Genomic DNA, 18,331 nt, shown 5'->3' with positions numbered 1-18,331 from the left:
TTATTACAATTTTTTCAACTATATTCCTTATGCTGCCATTTACGTCCCCATGACGATTTTAATAGCTGGAAATTTTGAAGGATTCTGAACAAAGAAATGATGAGATTTGCATTTGTAAAAGACAGGAGAATGATTTGAGGCAGGGAAACCTCTTGGGCTTAGATGTGTTAAATATGTTGCACATTAAAAGTAAAATGCTCAGATTAAGAACTAGAGATTAAAATTTAAAATTGGAATTGTTCCTTCATTGAATATTTCAAGAAAAGCTTGATTTAAACTTTGTTTTTGTGTTTATTAAAACAATATATGCATAGCACTTAAAAAAACAGAACACCCAGGTCTCCTACCACGTAACATTTCTTCTAGTCTCATTTTTTTGACTGAAAAAAAAAACAAACCATTTTAACTATTTGCCTTCATATATCAAAATGACATGACTATAGTACTTTTGATTTAATTTTTTAACAAAGTATTTGCTATTGCCTTTTCATTAAGAAACAGAACGTCTTAGCACTTTCACATGCTCACATACACAGACACACACAGGACATCCACCCCAGCACACATTCATGCATACTACCTACCCTGTCAATCTGCCATCAGAGTTATAATTTTGGACAGATAAACATAGTTACTTTTATTTCCTTGCACAACTTTTTTTATTCCCTGTAAGTTTTCTTTTTCATTCACTTTCTTTTTTATTTTATTTATTTTTGCTTTGGTTTTCTATGTGTTTAACACTGATTCATCACCATCATCACCTGGCACTTCTCCTATTTCCTCCCCACTGTTCCTTCTTTGTGCACTACTCCCCTGTTTTTTTTTTTTTTTTTTTTTTTTTTTTTTTAATGAGCAGACTGTCTCCACTTTCTTTTGGTTTAGTCTGTCTTTCAGGTTAGTGCTTTGCTAGTGTAAAGTTGAAAAGCTGGAAAGTCTTGAGCCTTGAGGTGAGATTTGTCAACCACAAGCTTCTCTGTAAAGGGATCTGGCTTAGTCATTTCACTTCTTTAGGGTACCTTGAATTGAAGTATTTTTAGGTCTTTCTTTTAAGATGATCAGATTTCCCATAAAAGAGTCTTCAAATCTGCTGCCTAGAGAGCAGTCCTGAATACTGATATCCTGGGAGACAGGTAGAGAAGGAAAGGTGAAAGCCTCAACATTCATTAAACACAGGTACTCCTAACCCCATCCCTTTAAAAAAAAAAAAAAAAAAAAAAAAATTTTTTTGATTGATTTCAGAGGAAGGGAGAAAAAAAGAGAGGAAAAAACATTCACTGGTGGGCTGCCTCCTGCACGCCCCCTATTAGGGTTCAAGCCAGCAACCTGGGCATATGCCCTGACTGGGGATCAAACCTGCAACCTCTTTGTGCATGGGATGACATCAACCAACTGAGCCACACCAGCTGGGCTCCCTTTTTTTTTTCCCTTCAGTTTAACACTCTGTACTCAACAGTGTTTGGTATCCTTCAATCCAGACATTCTCTGTAAATTAGCAGGCAGTTGTGTTTGGGTTTTTTTGTTGTTGTTATTATTATTGTTGTTGTTTTGCATTATCAGAGGGAGTGGCAAATTCCCTGGTTGTGTGGACTTGGTAAGGGACTTTGAGGATCTAGCTTTCTTATCACTTTGTTATTAATATGTAGCACACATACAGAAAAGTGTCTGAGTCATAAGTACTCAACTGACTAGATTATCACACGTGAACAAATCTGGATTCTGCAAGGCAAGAAATAGAGCATTGCCTATACCCCCCAGCTCATCCACACTCACTTCTAATTACTGTGCTGCCTCTCTGCAAAGATAACTAGTATTCGGAAGATTATACTTGAGTCTCTTTTTTTGAACTTTGTACAGAAGAATCATATTGAGTCCAACTTCCTGTGTTATTATGCTTGTTAGGTTCTTCTGTGTTGTTGTAGATAGCATAGTTCTCTCTTTTTTTAATTAATCCATGATATTAACCCATCCCATCCCACCATTGATGGACATTATTTTTTTAAATATATTTTTATTGATTTCAAAGAGGAAGGGAGAGGGAGAGAAGGAGAAACATCAATGATGAATCATCTATCAGCTGCCTCCTGCATGCCCTGTACTGGGGATCGAGCCCACAACCCTGGCATGTGCCCTTGACAGGAATCGAACCCAGGACCCTTCATTTCGCAGGCTGACGCTCTTTCCACTGGGCCAAACCAGCTAGGGCTGGTGGACATTATTGTTCTTAGTTTGGACCATCTAAGTAATTCTTCAGTGTCTTTGGTAGACTTTCAAGAAATCTTCCCTATTTTTATTCATACCTTCTCCCCTATTGCCAGTTCTACCTGTGCTACTAAGTCCTAAGCTTACATAGGAGAGGTCTATGGTGTAAAAACACCGGCTATGTCTCTGCTTCTCCTACTGTTGGCTTTGTATTCAGTATTCTGGAGGTCTGCTAATGTTACTTAATATTTGGTTATCTGCTTTTCAACCTCTTAAGCAGACAAGTGATTTTATTGCTAGCTTTATCCAGTGGCCAGATAAGTTTCTATTGAACAAGTACAAAAAACATTGAACATAAATGTTAAAGGCACACTTTAAAATTAAATACCAATTGCATTTTGAAGTTATTTATTACATGTCCTTACAAGGTAATATCTTTTTTAAAGTATGATACTTTGTAAAACACTATGTAATATGAAGCAAGAATTCTTGTGATCCATCTGCAATGTGTTAAGATTCTCTTGCAGTATCTTCTTTCCCACTAACTTTGTCTTTGAGTTTTTATTTTTTAAATGTATTTTTGTGTGTAACTTTTGGAAGGAACTGGGATAATGCCTGTGTCTGTTCCTCTTTTTTAAACCCAATTTAAATTTTATTTTCAAACCCTCCTTTTTTATTTTTGATTTTTCCTAAAACCGAATTTCTGAGAGATGATATCTTAGAATAACTGTTAGCTTCTTTTATAGTAAATGTAAGTCAGTAATTATTAAGTACAGTGGTGGTTTTTAGTTGATCAATTGAATATTATCCTTTTGAATATTAAAAATTATATTTTAAAGCTTTAGTCTGATTTGCAGAATTTTTTTTAATAGGGCATCGCTGGAACTGATGTAGCTAAAGAAGCGTCTGATATCATTCTCACAGATGACAACTTTACAAGCATTGTTAAAGCAGTTATGTGGGGACGAAATGTCTATGACAGCATCTCAAAATTCCTTCAGTTCCAGCTTACTGTTAATGTCGTAGCAGTGATTGTTGCTTTCACAGGCGCCTGTATTACTCAAGTAGGTGGACAATTTGTTTGTTAAAACTTGCTTATTTTAAAGCAAATATGTGTATAACATGCCTTTAAAAGTAGTTGAATATTTAAATAGGTTGAAGCTTAATATTTTAGGTTAATTACTATAAAAGTGCAATCCAGTTCTGTTCTTTAAGTTTTTAAATACAAAAATGCTTCCTGAGAATTGCTAAGTCCCTGAATAGTTGTGAATGTCTATCAGGAAACCTGTCTTTTCTAGGATTCGCCACTTAAAGCAGTGCAGATGCTGTGGGTGAACCTCATAATGGATACTCTTGCTTCCCTGGCTCTGGCAACTGAACCCCCCACTGAATCTCTCCTGCTTCGGAAACCTTATGGTAGAAATAAACCTCTCATCTCACGCACGATGATGAAGAATATTTTGGGTCATGCATTCTATCAACTGGTAGTGGTCTTTACCCTCTTGTTTGCTGGTAAGAATTCAATGCCTGATAAAACTTCAGTTGTTTCTAAGCTAATATTTCAGATGATTATTTGTTACCAGTTTTTCAAGAACATAAGTTCTCTTTGACTCCTCATTTACCTTTAATTTCTTTCTTTGTCAGCGTATACTTAGTAAATTGGCAGGGGAATGTGTGTGGAGGGGGGCAGTATGAGAGATAGTGGGGAAGAAGTAAAAGGAGTCCTGATTGCTTGTCCTGACTCTGCCACTAACTTAGGTAGGTGATCTGTAGTATGTCATAATAGTTTTGAGTCCTTCAGTTTGCTCGTCTGTAAAACAAGAGAGAGAATTAGATAATCCCAGGTCCCTTTCAACTCTTTCTATGCTGTCATTTGGTCATCAAATAAAGGTTTGGGTAGTTATATTGTTGCATACCTCCTTGAAAATGTTAAATAATTTTGTATGACAATACAGAATAATAATCTTTCATTCTTTTAGGAGAAAAGTTTTTTGATATTGATAGTGGAAGAAACGCTCCTTTGCATGCTCCTCCTTCGGAACATTACACTATTGTTTTTAATACATTTGTGCTGATGCAACTTTTCAACGAAATAAATGCCCGGAAAATTCATGGTGAAAGAAATGTGTTTGAAGGAATCTTTAATAATATCATCTTCTGCACAATTGTGTTAGGCACTTTTGTGGTACAGGTGGGTAATTGGAAAAGATAGTTTCAAATTTGATTATTATGTGGGAGATATTAGGTAACCAGGTGGCTTGTTCCAGAAATTACTTGACTGTAATGTGCGGGGCTTCTGTGTATTGCTTTGATGACATTTACAAAGTTTTAAATATCATAACTCAAGTGAAAAATTGCCCTTTCCTGAAATTCTGCATATGAGAAGAGTGTGTTCATTTAAGCTAATGCTACTTTAATTGCACTATGAGTTCTGTGGTTGTGATATCTCAGTCTAATTCTGATTATTTCATTCTATAACATTATTATCAAAACTTTTAATTTTGATACTATTTAAGGTAAATGTTACGGTTTACTTTTAGGCTTGCTTAATTGCTTCTAGCAAATAATAGTTTATTTCTATAACTTAATTTATATGTTAAAATAATAAAAGGTTTGAAGTGAATGTCTAGATTTCATATGATTATGAATGGCTGCATTCTGAGTTGGATATGTCAGTATTTCATTTTGTAATATTGTCAAAACAAGGCAGAAGAGAGAGTAGAGAAAGGAGTGCGACTGGGAATTAATAGGAAGGACTGAAAATTTCCCCCATTTGTCAGAAATTATTTTAAGAACCAAACTAATGATGACTTTGCATATGATGATTTTTATATCACCATGTATTATAGCTATGTTTTTATATCATCTTGTATTTTGTGGTACTCTTTTGTGTAAATGATTGTATAGTAGTATTTGGGATCAGAACAGGTAAATGAATGGTACATAATTACACCAGGAAGTCAGTAGGCACAGTAAGATTTCAAAATAAAAAGTGAGCTTTTTATACATTTTATTCAGCCTATATCTTGTTGCACTATGGATACTGAAACAAAAATGCTCAACTTAATTATTTCTATAAGACCTATTTCTGTTAGCTTTCAATTTCTATAAGTTTTAGGAGAGATGATGCTTGTTACATTGTTTATGAAGTATTTTATTTAGATTTTACCAAAATCATCGTTCATTACATGCTAAAGTTTTAGCATTTACTTGCTATAAAATTAGATTTATTAAAATACAGGATACTGCCTGTATCTCTGTATCAAGCAAATCCTGACAAAGGTTGATATGCCTGAAACAGTTCATGTAAGGTGTCAGTTCTCCAGTGCCTTGTAAACATGCCAGAGCTGCTCAGTGTGGTCTGTGGATCAGCCACTGGTCCACAGCCACTTTACTGCAAAGGAGGAGCCACTGAGAGGAGGAGCACGGGCCAGAATATAAATGAACACCTTCACTACTCACACTGTGTATTTCAGATGAGAGTGCTTTTTTGTGGTGTTGCGAGGAAAGGAGGGGTTTTATTTTTACTTTTAGTAATAGTAGTGGCAGCAGCACTGTGCAAATAGGGCATGGATTTAAACTCTAGTTTGTGTTCCTTATCCTCTTGTCATGGATTAGCACTTCAAATAACACTTTTGCAGACTGTCAGCTGGGTAGGAAAACATGAACCTTGATGTACATAGACTAGCCAAAGTCTTGATTGTAGATCTGAGGTACATATATAATAAAAGGATAATATGCAAATTGTACCCTTGACTGTGAGTTCCACCTGGAGTTCAACCAGGGGACAGGACCAGCCAGCCAACCACCCGCAGTCCCTCCCCCTAGCCAGTCCATCCCAATCAGCCCGATTGGGGTGGGCTGGCTGGGCTCCACCTGTGCAGGAATTTGCACTGGGTCTCTAGTAAATTATATTTCAGTTAATTTGTCTCATTTCCTAGCCGATTCTTATTTTTACTTCCTTTTTTGACAGATCATGGAGTACATAATAATCTTTAACTCTATGTAAATATTTTTAGTTTCTTTTCTACTTGGTAGTAGTTAACACAAAACCAGTGTTTTTCAAAGTATGTTCTATGAAACAGTAATCTTTTGAGTTGCTCTTATCTCCTCAGTAAGTTTAGGAAATATTGCCTGTTCTGCTTACCTCTTGGAGGTTCTTAAAGCCATGTATCATAATGCTTATGAAATGAACACAGGGGTCCATCAGTTCTGGGGTCAGAGCAAGGTGCTGCTTCAGTAGTTGTGTGACCTCAACAAGCTTTGTCTGTGAAATGGGGACATTAATATTAATTAAGTCATGTCATAGAACTAACAAAGCATTAAGAGAGATATTGCACTTGAAGCTCTGAGTTTGGTGTTTGCAAGAAAACACTCAAATCTGAGCTGCTGCTTTTTCTTTTCTTTGTTTTTTAAATTAACCATTCAAAAGCTTTGGGAAACCCTTCAGTCAAGAAACCCGTTGAACTTTGTATAATCCAGCCCCTTGTAAATTTTGAAGGCAACATCTAGTGCTAGATTCCCTTAGCACACATTTAGGAAGTGCTTCAGTACACTGAAATACACAATCAGTAGTAGTCTATCTAAGCAGTATATTAAAGAATATGGAAACTTATTTTTAGAAGTAAATTCCACTATTAATTAGGCAATTTTATTTTTTTCAACTCTAAAATATTATTATTTCTTATGCCACATAACTAACCATATTAATCATTTGTTTCACCAATATCTTTTTTTTAATATTTTTTATTTACATTTTACAGAGAGGAAGGGAGAGAGATAGAGAGCTAGAAATGTCAATGAGAGAGAAACATCGACCAGCTACCTCTTGCACACCCCCTACTGAGGATGTGCCCACAACCAAGGTACATGCCCTTGACTGGAATCGAACCCAGGACCCTTCAGTCCCCAAGCCGACGCTCTATTCATTGAGCCAAACCGGACTCGGCTGTTTCACCAATATCTTAATATCCTTTTTCACATGCCTCATTTATACTAAAAAATAAAAAGGGGTATTGTTTAAATTCTTTTTTAAATTGAAAACACACAAAGAAATGTTGTTGTTTTTTTCTATGCTCACTTTTATGGTACACAAGAGAAAATTATTATATAATAGATCTCTCTATTAAAATCCAGGCAAAATTACCAAATCATTTATAATCAACTGGTTGGGCTACTAAAAAGAAACACAGTTGGGAATCTATTTGTACAAGGGTACAAATCTTGATTTTAAGAACAGTGGAACTGACCAGTACATATCACTTGAGTTTGGAATAAAGTACAGCTACAAAGACTAGAGTTCATAACTTTCAAAAATAAAGTTTAGCTCTAACCTGTTTGGCTCAATGGATAGAATGTCAGCCTGCAGACTGAAGGATCCCAGGTTCGATTCTGGTCAAGAGCATGTACCTTGGTTGAGGGCACATCCCCAGTAGAGGGTGTGCAGAAGGCAGCTCATCGATGTTTCTCTCTCATTGATGTTTCTAACTCTTTATCCCTCTCCCTAACTCTCTGTAAAAATCAATAAAATACATTTTTTAAATAAACTTTAAAAACTATTAATACTAAAATAATTATTTTTAATACCAATATTTGGTAACTACTGACTGCCATATCAAACACAGGGTGAATAATGTTGCTTAACTCTTAATATTCCTATATATACTGTTTTAGGTTCTTTAAAATAAGGAGGGAAACATAATCACTATATTAATGAATTTTCTTTATGCAGATCATTTGACTTTTTATAAGGGTAAGCAAATTTCTGCGGGTATACCACCTGCGTTAGCATATATTTTATGGAACTTGCAACTTGCTTTTCTTCTCTAACAGTCCATATATTTGTCATAATATCTAAATATTATTAAACAGGAGTGAATAGCAATTAGAAGGAAAATAATAAAGATTGAATATTATATTCATTTTTCCATACAGTCTTTTCTACAAAAGTGTACAATCTCTTATGGAAAAGCGTAAATTATTCATTTATACTAAATACAGGAGAATGTAGTTTCTTGAAATTACATTGAAAATCAGTATGAAGTTATTTTTTTGATCATGAGAATTATTTTTTTTACTTTTTAGTAAGCATAATTTAAACAGGAAATAATACCTACATTTAAAATTTTGAACAGAGGGATTTTGTTTTGTTTGTCTTACATTCAGCTGTGAATATTATACATGTCACCACAGAATAATGGTTGTTTAGCTTAAATTTTAGAGGGTACAAATTTGGGTGATTTTTTTGAAGTATCTGAATTATGAAATGTAAAAGATTTAAATAAACTTACTCTTGATTATTCCTCCAGATAATAATTGTGCAGTTTGGTGGAAAGCCTTTCAGTTGTTCAGAACTTTCAATAGAACAGTGGCTATGGTCAGTATTCCTAGGAATGGGAACGTTACTCTGGGGCCAGGTAAAAACATCGTCATTTTTGTTCAAACCTTAAGTGATTTAAAAAAAAAAAAAATTCTAGTATGTATTTTCTTTAAGCAGTTCTGTACTTGATTCTAAGTAGTTACCGTTCTAGGGCAGAATGGGCATTTAGGGATGTGGTTTTTTTAAATGTAACATTTGCTTTAATCTGTCACTTGCTGTTTATTACGATTATGCCTATAGTAATAAAATACCTTAAATTTCTGACATCATTTTTTAACTTGTTTTTTAGAACAAGTTTTACAACAGTATTATTATAATGCATTTATATTCTAATATCTACATCATTCACTCTATGACTTATTTTTGAATTTTTAGAATAAATATTTGTACAAAAATATAAAATACTATGTTCTTTACACTATATAACTTTTATGTAGTTTAATCCAAAATGTAGCATAGGAACAATCTTGAGTTTCCGTTTACGTAGAGAATGTTTCCATAAAAATAATGGTATCTGGAAAAAATGGGCCACAAAATGGCATTTTAGATTATTTGAATTGAATGGCTTTAAAATTGTATATATAAAATACAACGCCTGAAAAATGAGCTATACCTCATCTCTATTATAGGCAGCTGCCTTGCAAGTACATTACGTTATTTTTAAAAGAGAAGTTTTAATGGTGTATCTGTTGTTCATTTGAAGCCCATTACCATTACTATAAAATTAACTGGTAGAGAATCTATACTAATATTTCCATAATGTTATATTATATAACTTGTGTGAACTAATTTATTGTCATTTTGTTAGTCAACTTCCAGGTTTTTCTTGAAGTTAATTTGTCTCACCTTTTTTTTTTTTTTTTTTTTAAATTGTGTTTGTGGGTTCTGAGGTTTCTCTTATTCATTTTGAATACCTCATTAATATAGATCTTTTAAGTGGATCCATTCTTGGTCCACCTTTCTTTTTTCATTACCATTCTAATTATTATGTAATGTTCTCTCATAGGCAGAACAAAACCCACAATCTCACCCCAAATCTGGCTAGTTTCAGGAAGAGGAAATTCAGTATAGCATTACACACCCAGCAGGCATCAGTTACCTGCTTTGGTTGACATTGTCATTGAATTTAAGTGCGATGGTAGAAAGCACTGATTTGGTGGTTAGGCGACCTAGTGTCCTAGTAACTCCATGAACAAGTCTTCTCCAGGCTCTGAGCCTTTCACCTCTGTGAAATGAGGTGGATGGCCTAGAAATACCCTAAGCAGTTTTTATTCTGATTGCATGCTTGTTTCCCCTTGATAAGCCTGACTTCCTTAAGGAATGGCTGCTAACATCTATATGTTAATAAGTATTTGTTTATGTTTTTATATCCTTTATGTTTTCTGGGGCATCTGTTCCTATTTGGTGTCATTATCAATAAGTGTTAACACAATTTTTCAAATAGTTGCTTTTATAAAAATAAGTGCATATAGTAAAACACTATTTTTAGTTTAACCTTGGAAATTTTTGGAATTTGGGCATGTTTTTTTTTTTTTTTCTCATTGAATTTGTAAAGCACTAATGAAATAGAATTTTTTTTTCATCTTTTAAGACTACCTCTCATTTTTATTTTATCTGAAGTAAATATAACTAATATGAGTTCAAGTAAATATATGTCAAAGAATGATTTTTAAATTTACTATAATGAATGTCCTAAAGTATGAAAAATTATAATCAGATTATTTCGATTCAGGAACAATTTTACCCTTCAGGCTTAAATCTTTTGTGCAGCTAAGAGAGGAATATTTCTTATTTTTAGAAAGAAAGCCTCTAATGGACAGGATCTCTTTGCTTCATTGGTGAAGTTAGTTGGTTATGCTCGCATCTTTTCATCCTTTTGTGCTAAAGTTGATCAGTTTAATTGTACTTGATATGATTTATTTCAAGTTCTTTCCCCTGTGTTGTAGCTTATTTCAACAATTCCAACTAGCCGTTTAAAATTCCTAAAAGAAGCTGGTCATGGAACCCAAAAGGAAGAAATACCTGAGGAGGAGTTAGCAGAGGATGTGGAAGAGATTGATCACGCTGAGAGGGAGTTGCGGCGTGGCCAGATCTTGTGGTTTAGAGGTCTGAACAGAATCCAGACGCAGGTATGGGCCTGGAGAGAGGTAGGAGAGGTGATGGGTATGGGAGCCAGCCAGGGCTTTGGACCTGGGGAGGAGGTTTGAACACTCCTTTCTAGCCCTCCCAACCCACAAAACTTACTATTTTGAAAAGTAATTCTGTTACCTGGAATGAGTGAAAGTTTTAACTGATCATGAAAGAATGTGTCTATATGCCCCCAAGCTCCTTTTTTCCTAGCTTTTTCCCCTTCGTCACAAAATACTACTCTTAACCTATTTATCTGCTCTGTAAAAAGTGCCTTTTTTTTTCTTTACTTTTTATATGTTGATAGATGGAATGGTCCTTTCTCTTGTTCTCTCTCTCTCTTGCTGAGCAAGCTGTCACAATCTCTTGATTCCTTGCAGATGGATGTAGTGAATGCTTTCCAGAGTGGAAGTTCCATTCAGGGGGCTCTAAGGCGGCAACCCTCCATCGCCAGCCAGCATCATGATGTAACAAATATTTCTACCCCTACACATGTAGTGTTTTCCTCTTCTACTGCTTCTACTACTGTGGGGTGTGAGTGTGTGTTCCTAAGTGCATGAAATTAACATTTCCTACTTCACACACCTAACGTTTCTCATTTTCTCCTTAATGTTTAAATTCATGTTCAGGCTTTTCATAAAGCTTTCTTTGCGTAAAGTGGATTGAGACCTCAAAGTGTTGTCATTGTTGTTGTTTTATTTTTATTTTTTTTAGAGGGCTAGATAACAGGTGGAACAATTGAAACCAAAGATTAGATATGAAATCCGTGAGCTTGTCTCTATGCTAACTCTGATTTTTAATATGGAGAATAAAATTGTAGCTTAGAATTTGTGAAACTACTATAAATGTTTGAGTATATGCCTTTAAACATGTTCCTATTGCATGGTGCCCTAGAAGCATGTGATTATGAGCTTAACTAACAGAATCAAGAAACTGTGTTTTTAAAGCTAAAAATGAAAATAGCATTTTGACTTTTATTGAAGTTGGAAAGTAAGAAGGAAGTTCTCATTATATAGCCATTGTTTGCCTTCTTAGCTTAGTCTTTGCAGCCTTGTTTTGGATTTTTGTTTTCCCCTTGGCAAGGGGGCTCTGCGTAAGCTTCATAGTTCTATGGTATTTACCTTTTTCTTTAATTTGTATAATCCATTTAATTTAAAATGGTATCCTAGATAAGAAATAATCTTTTAAGTTTTCCAAAGAAGTAGGGAAAGTGTAGTATTGATTAATTATTGAGCCATTTCATGTCATACTTTCCATTAACTGACTAGAATAACAGGTTTTCAGTAAATGGCAAACTCCCCAAAAGCCTATATTGTCCTTACTGTGATTTAAGGTCTTGATTTTGTGGTGGATTCTCAGTATATTGGAGGCACTAAAGATATAAGCCTACGCACCCCTCACTCCCACCCCCAAAGTCAGCTGAGATACCTAAGGTTAATCTTCGTTTGGGGAGAGACCTGTCTTTGTTATTTGGCCTTTAGCCAGTTAAGGACTAGGGGAACCTTGGAAAGCTAGAGAGAGGATGAGTTGATGGAGAAAACAATGCCGTTCTAAGGAGGACTCTTTATTCAGTGCCTTTTTGTTCACTGTTTGCTTAAGTAATTTTCGTTTGTTATTTTTGACAGTGTTGTAAAACAGGCAGAACAGGTCCTATTCCCAGTTGTACTGTAAGAACTGACTTGGAGCTGAAATGACTTGTTCATGGCTAATAAGCAGAGGCAGCATGATGTGTAGAGCACAGAGCAGGCGAGTGCTCTAAGGACAAACCGCCCTGTGATGTTGGACAGGGCACTAAATTTACAGACAAGGACAGAGAGGAATCTTTCTTTCAAAAGCTACTCTGAGCCCAGGCCAACGTGGCTCGGTTGGTTGGGCATTGTCCTGTGCACTAAAAGGTTGCCGGTTGGATTCCTGGTCCGGGCACATGCCAGTTGCCAGCTCGATACCCAGTAAGGGAGTCTACAGGAGGCAATCCATTTGGTGTTGTGCTCTTACATCGATGTTTCTCTCTTCTCCCTTCCCTTCTCTCTAAAGATCAATAAACTATTCTTAAAACAAGCAACAAACAAAAAAACCTACCCTATTAATCTCTACCTGAAAGACATGGTATATGTAAATGCCTGACCTTATGCCTGGGACAGTTGCATCCCTCCCTCCATGTATCTGTGGGTTTTACATTATTCTTGTCTCTAGAGGGCTTATTACAACTCATTTCTTCGTCTACCACTAGTGTAGAATGTGCAGAAAGCCTACCAGATGCCAGGGTTATACTAGACCTGGAGACTTTACAGTCTGGTAAGGAAAACAAACAAGTAGTTGGAAATTACTACATGGTAATAGAACACAGAATATTATTATAGAGTCTTTAACATACTCTGGGAAGTCAGGAAAGTTTACCTGAAGAAAATGACTTCTAAGCTGATTCTTGATAAAATTTGCTCAGCTGGGGGAAGCAGGCTTCAGTGACATAGTTTGGTACTAAGAGAGTAATGAGACTAAGGAGTAATAAGGCCGGAATGGATGGTAAGGATCTGTTTATAACCCGTAAGAAGGATCCGAAATGAGACTTTATCCTAAAAGATTCTCCCTGCACTCAAAATTTTACATTTGAAAAATTTCCGATGGACAAGTTGAAAGATTAATAGATGAATAATTTTATCTAGATTTACCACTTAATATTTCATGATACCTGCTTTATTTATATATTAATATATACTTTTTCTTGAGCCATTTGAAAGTGGCAGATATCATGACATTTCATCTCTGAATATTTAATTCGTCGTCTACCTGCTAAGAATAAGAAGTCTCTTACATATATTGCTCCCAAAATGTCCTTAATATCTTTTTTGAGACAGGATTCAAGAAAGGATCATTGACAGTATGTTAGGTGTCTCTAGTCTCCTTTCATCTAGACCCATTTTTCCTACCTTTATTTTTCAATACATTTACTTTCTTTGAAGAATCCAGGCCAATTATTTTGTAAAGTATCCTACATTCTAAATTTGTTTCATCATGATCAGCTTCCTGTTAAACTTTCCTGACAAGTTTGCATGCCTGGGTGGCATGCATTCTATTTATTCTTATATCAGCAAAAATTTTAATTATTAACTTTTTTATTTGTAGGGATATCACATGACCTTAGGTATACTATATTTAATATATTTATCTGTATAATTGTGTCCCAGGCCTTATATCAAATAATAAAATCAAGACATACCCATCCACACCTGCTCCAGGCTCTTTTCTGATGCACAAATATATCTGGGATTTCTGAGTTGCTGGCTGCATGTGACTAGGATGATAGAAATATTGTGGGCAAGTGTGTAGTTATTGCTTCATCAAGGTTTGAGATGGTTATTTCTTTATTCTGTATTCTGTGTCTTGGAATACAAGGGGGTATTGAGGACTGCTATATATTCTTGTTCAGGAGGTTATCATTGTGTACTACTAGTTGCAGTAAGTATATTGCTGTTACCATAAATGCCTTTTAGCTTTCCTGGTGAAGATTTGTGTTAGGTGGTAGTACAGAACATCAGCTAATATATAGAATTAATTATTAGTGTTAATATATGTAATGAAAGGTTTGATTATCTCACTGTGTTTCTGCCCTAATATAGAACAGTCTTAGAATCTTTGGAAGAAATAATCCATTTCAACTTTGTCATATCCTACACTTGAAACATCTCTAGAGAGATCATCTTTTTCTTCCTGTTAGTCAGTTTTACCCCTAAAGATCTTGAGAGAAAACATTCCATAGTTTGTCTTTATTTATAAAGTATATCATCCTAATATCAGTCTCAATCATTAGTAAATTCTTTTGCTGAATTAATAGTTAAATCTTTCTAGAAAGGAGAAATTGAGAGAAAGTCTGGTCTTCTAGGTGAAGGAGTTGGTAAACTATAGTCTGTGGACAAACTCTGGCCTGTAGTTTGTTTTTGAAAATAAATTATTGTTGGAATAGAGTCATGCCCAGTCATTTAAGTAGCGTCTTGTAGTAGTTTTTGCACTTCACTGGCAGTTCAGGGGTTGCATCAGAGACCATATGACTCACAAAAGCTATATTTACTCTCTGGATTTTTTTACAGAAAATGTTTGCCAACCTCTATCTCAAATAAGTAAAAGATCACACGAGTTGGTCTTACTCAGAAAATTTGATGTGAAAATACCCAACTTTGGAAAACAACCTAGAAACTTCTTTCTTGTTGCCTAGTATCTTTTATTTTACATTGTAGTTCTTTGTTAGTACACATAGTAAAACTAATGATGAATATAAATTTTAGAAATGGGCCATCTGTTGTAGAAGATAAGATATATCAGCCAGTGACTAAAATGGTTTCAAATTTATAGCGCTAACCATGCACATCATGTTTTGGGCAATAATGTAATTATTTTCTGCTGTCAAAAGTTAGGGCTGTATCCGAAACCGGTTTGGCTCAGGGGTAGAGCGTCGGTCTGCGAACTGAAAGTCCCAGGTTCGATTCTGGTTAGGGGCATGTATGTTCATTGCGGGCAGGCACATCCCCTGTAGGGGGTGTGCATGAGGCAGCTGGTCGATGTTTCTCTCTCATCGACGTTTCTAGCTCTCTATCTCTCTTCCTTCCTCTCTTTAAAAAAAAATATATATATATATATATATTTTTTTAAAGTTAGGACTGTATTTATGAAAATTGGTGGTTTAGCAGGGTACATACATAGTTTTGTTTTGCTTTATGACTTTAATGTATGTAATCTAAATTGATAATCATTTTCTGTTTCTTAAAATTACTTTGTGATATGGTAATCACTGATTATTTTGTTTGATTGCCATATGCTTCGTGCAATGTTTTCCTCTGAATTTACTCTTTAAAATACGTTTTACATAGGGATTATTGGATTTGTCTTAATTTTAATAATTTTAGGAGTTATAATTATGCTTTGCATCAGAGATCTCAATAAATATTAAAGGAATTGTTTAAAAAAAACTGGATAAAATAAATAGTAAGGCTTGGATTGTCAAGAATACTGATTAAGGTTACTTCTTATTTTTCTGATTAAACTGAATTTGTTATAGTGTTAAAATAGTTCCCTACCTACCTAAACTATTGTGCACATAGCTGTGCTTTTTAGTTCCTCAGAATTACTACTGTACTGTGAGAATTATACATTTAGAAGGTCATAGAAATCACAGCGAATGTAGGTTAGCTGAACTGCCTTACATCAAGATTGTTTTTTTTATGAAAGTAAAATGAATCTGGTTCAGTGACCCCTGATTGATCTAGGTTTTACTATTGAGGATAGTAGTGTATGTATCTAATGTGAGAACTGTTCTTTGAAATGGCCTTGCTTTGGAGGATTCTGAGCTGTCCTTGACAGGTCACATCACCATGTGGCCAAGTAGTGAAGTCAGAGGAAGACAGCATTAACCTTAATCTTAGAAAGTATTTTATTCTAGTGAATTTAGCTATAATGCTACCGTCCACATGTCTCTTGCTCACTTTCAAAGAACCTGTAATTGGGAGTTCAGGAAACTTTGAATTCCAAGACATTTTGATATAGATTAAGAGTGACGTGACAGGTCAGCCGCCCGTCTTGGTTGTTCAGTTTCACCCTTTAGAAAATGGTTAGGGGAAAGTATGTCAAATAACCTTTCAACCTCTGATGTTCTCAGGTAATATAGCAAATTCAGAAAGAAAAAAAAAAATTAATGGAAAATTTCTAGTTAAAAAGGAACGTAATCTTACCTGCCATGGATGTGTGTATGTGATTGCCCATCCTAGAGCTTTGCCGACTCCCACATCACTAACTTAATCTCAGCCTTTCTCTTGAGCTTTCTTCACTAGGAAGTTCTGCGGCCCCTCAAATTTAACATGTTCCATAAATTAATTTATTTCCCCCGTGATTCTTTACTCTTCCCCTCTTCCCACGCTGCTCAAAACAAAACAGAAAACATAACTATTTCTCCAGCTCTATTAGCAGCATTGTAAGCCACCAAAGTCAAGGAAGTAACAACTCCAGGGCCCTCTTGGAAAGCTCTCATCACCCACCAGGTTTGCTGGCTGATCCTCCAACGTGCGTTCTCTGTGCCTACTGACCACTGACACCAACAGATATATATATATATATATATATATATATATATATTATAAATAAATAAATAAATATTTATTTATTTATTTATTTTTTGAGGAAGCTATCTTTTTTGCTTTTTTAACTGCATAGTTTATTATTAGGACCATTGGGATACTTGTTAAATGTCTATATATATAGAAGAATTTTAAGATTTGCAAGATTTCACAATTAAAAAAACAAATGAGTGATTATAATGGTATAATTAGTAAGCATTGTTTCCACACCATAGGTAAAACACTACGTCCTAGTAAATGGGGAACAGAGCAGTAAAGGAAATGGAAAATCTATTTGCTGGTAATAGTCTGCCAAATGAGGGGACTAAAGTATAAACACAAGGATAGGACAGAATTACAAATTAGCATGTGATAAAATAGTACCACAAGTATAGTAGGTGATTGCAGCTCAAAGTGTGAATTAGGGACGAAGAGATTCGACTGCATCTGAGGGCTTGTTGGAAATGCAGGGTCTTAGGCCCCACTGAGTGAGAATCTGCATTTTAACAAGAACCCAGGTGCCTCCTGTTCACATTACAGTTTGAGAAGCCCTGATGTTGATTCTTGGGAGCTGACACTGTTATGTACAAACTAATTTAATCTCCTATAACAACCCCATAAGGCTGGTGCGGCTGTTATTTTCCATTTTGTAGTTGAGGAAATCACTTAGTAGTTCATAAGTGGCAGAGCTGGACTTCACATGCAGGCACTTCACCTCTGTCTTTCTACGTCAACTATGCTATTCTCTTTTTCTCGGTATAGAGGGCTGAGTGAGCAAGTTGTAACACAGACCCCACACAGGACCTTGTAAATCAGGCAAGACAATTTTGAGAGATGGGGTTATGTTGAACTGAGCATATGTTGGTGCAAGTGTCAGGATTCCTTGCTTTTAAGGCTGTATCATCTCCCATTGTTTACATGCACTTTATCCATTCACTTATCAATGGGCATGTAAAGTGATTTCCATGCCCTATCTATTGTGAGTAATGCTGCAGGGAACATAGGAGTGCAGGTTTATCTTCAAGATTCTGATGTTTTTGTTGTTGTTGTTCTTTTTGGATAAATTATCAGAAGTAGGATCTAAAATGGTTAAATTCATAGAAGCAGAGAGTAGAATAGTTGTTCCCAGAGGATAGGGGGAAGTGAGGAGATGTTGGTCAGGGGGTAACAAGTTTCAGTTATACAAGATGAGTAAGTTCTGGAGATCTAATGTACAGGATGGTGACTGTAGTGTACTGTATAATTGAACTTCTCACTACACACACAAATGGTAACTGAGGTGATGGATATGTTAAAATATTCATGAAAAAATACATCCAAATGTCTGTCTGAAGAGATTTATTAGTTTTATTACTATTTTGAGATTATTTTGGTGACTACATTTTTTTATCTGGAATGTCAATGTTGGCTATTCCTCTTATGAGTAAGTAATGTTCTTCTTTAGATTGAAATATAGATGTTCAACTATTTGAATTTTGTCCACTTTGTTTGAAAGTCTGTATGACAGTGGGTTAATGAAAACTAA

General features: G+C 35.2%; 1 protein-coding gene across 11 annotated transcripts in view; it reads left to right on the top strand.

Annotated features, from left to right (window-relative positions):
• ATP2B1 (ATPase plasma membrane Ca2+ transporting 1) overlaps positions 1-18,331 on the top strand; it is a 135,462-nt gene that overhangs the window by 112,996 nt on the left and 4,135 nt on the right. For 3 of the 11 annotated variants that reach the window (XM_036458671.2, XM_036458665.2, XM_036458666.2), the window contains 6 exons: positions 3,072-3,263; positions 3,498-3,711; positions 4,179-4,390; positions 8,508-8,615; positions 10,525-10,707; positions 11,086-11,172. In XM_036458671.2, the coding sequence (XP_036314564.1) occupies positions 3,072-3,263; positions 3,498-3,711; positions 4,179-4,390; positions 8,508-8,615; positions 10,525-10,707; positions 11,086-11,172 (996 nt within the window). Of the gene's footprint in view, positions 1-3,071; positions 3,264-3,497; positions 3,712-4,178; positions 4,391-8,507; positions 8,616-10,524; positions 10,708-11,085; positions 11,238-18,331 lie in introns of all 11 variants that reach the window. The other 8 variants (XM_036458675.2, XM_036458672.2, XM_036458673.2 and 5 more) reach the window with 5 other exon arrangements.

Source organism: Pipistrellus kuhlii, unplaced genomic scaffold (genome assembly GCF_014108245.1).
Source record: "Pipistrellus kuhlii isolate mPipKuh1 unplaced genomic scaffold, mPipKuh1.p scaffold_m20_p_3, whole genome shotgun sequence".
In the NCBI taxonomy this organism is placed as follows: domain Eukaryota; kingdom Metazoa; phylum Chordata; class Mammalia; order Chiroptera; family Vespertilionidae; genus Pipistrellus; species Pipistrellus kuhlii.
The sequence above is the reverse complement of the archived record's forward strand: the minus strand, read 5'-3'. Positions and strand labels throughout refer to the sequence as shown.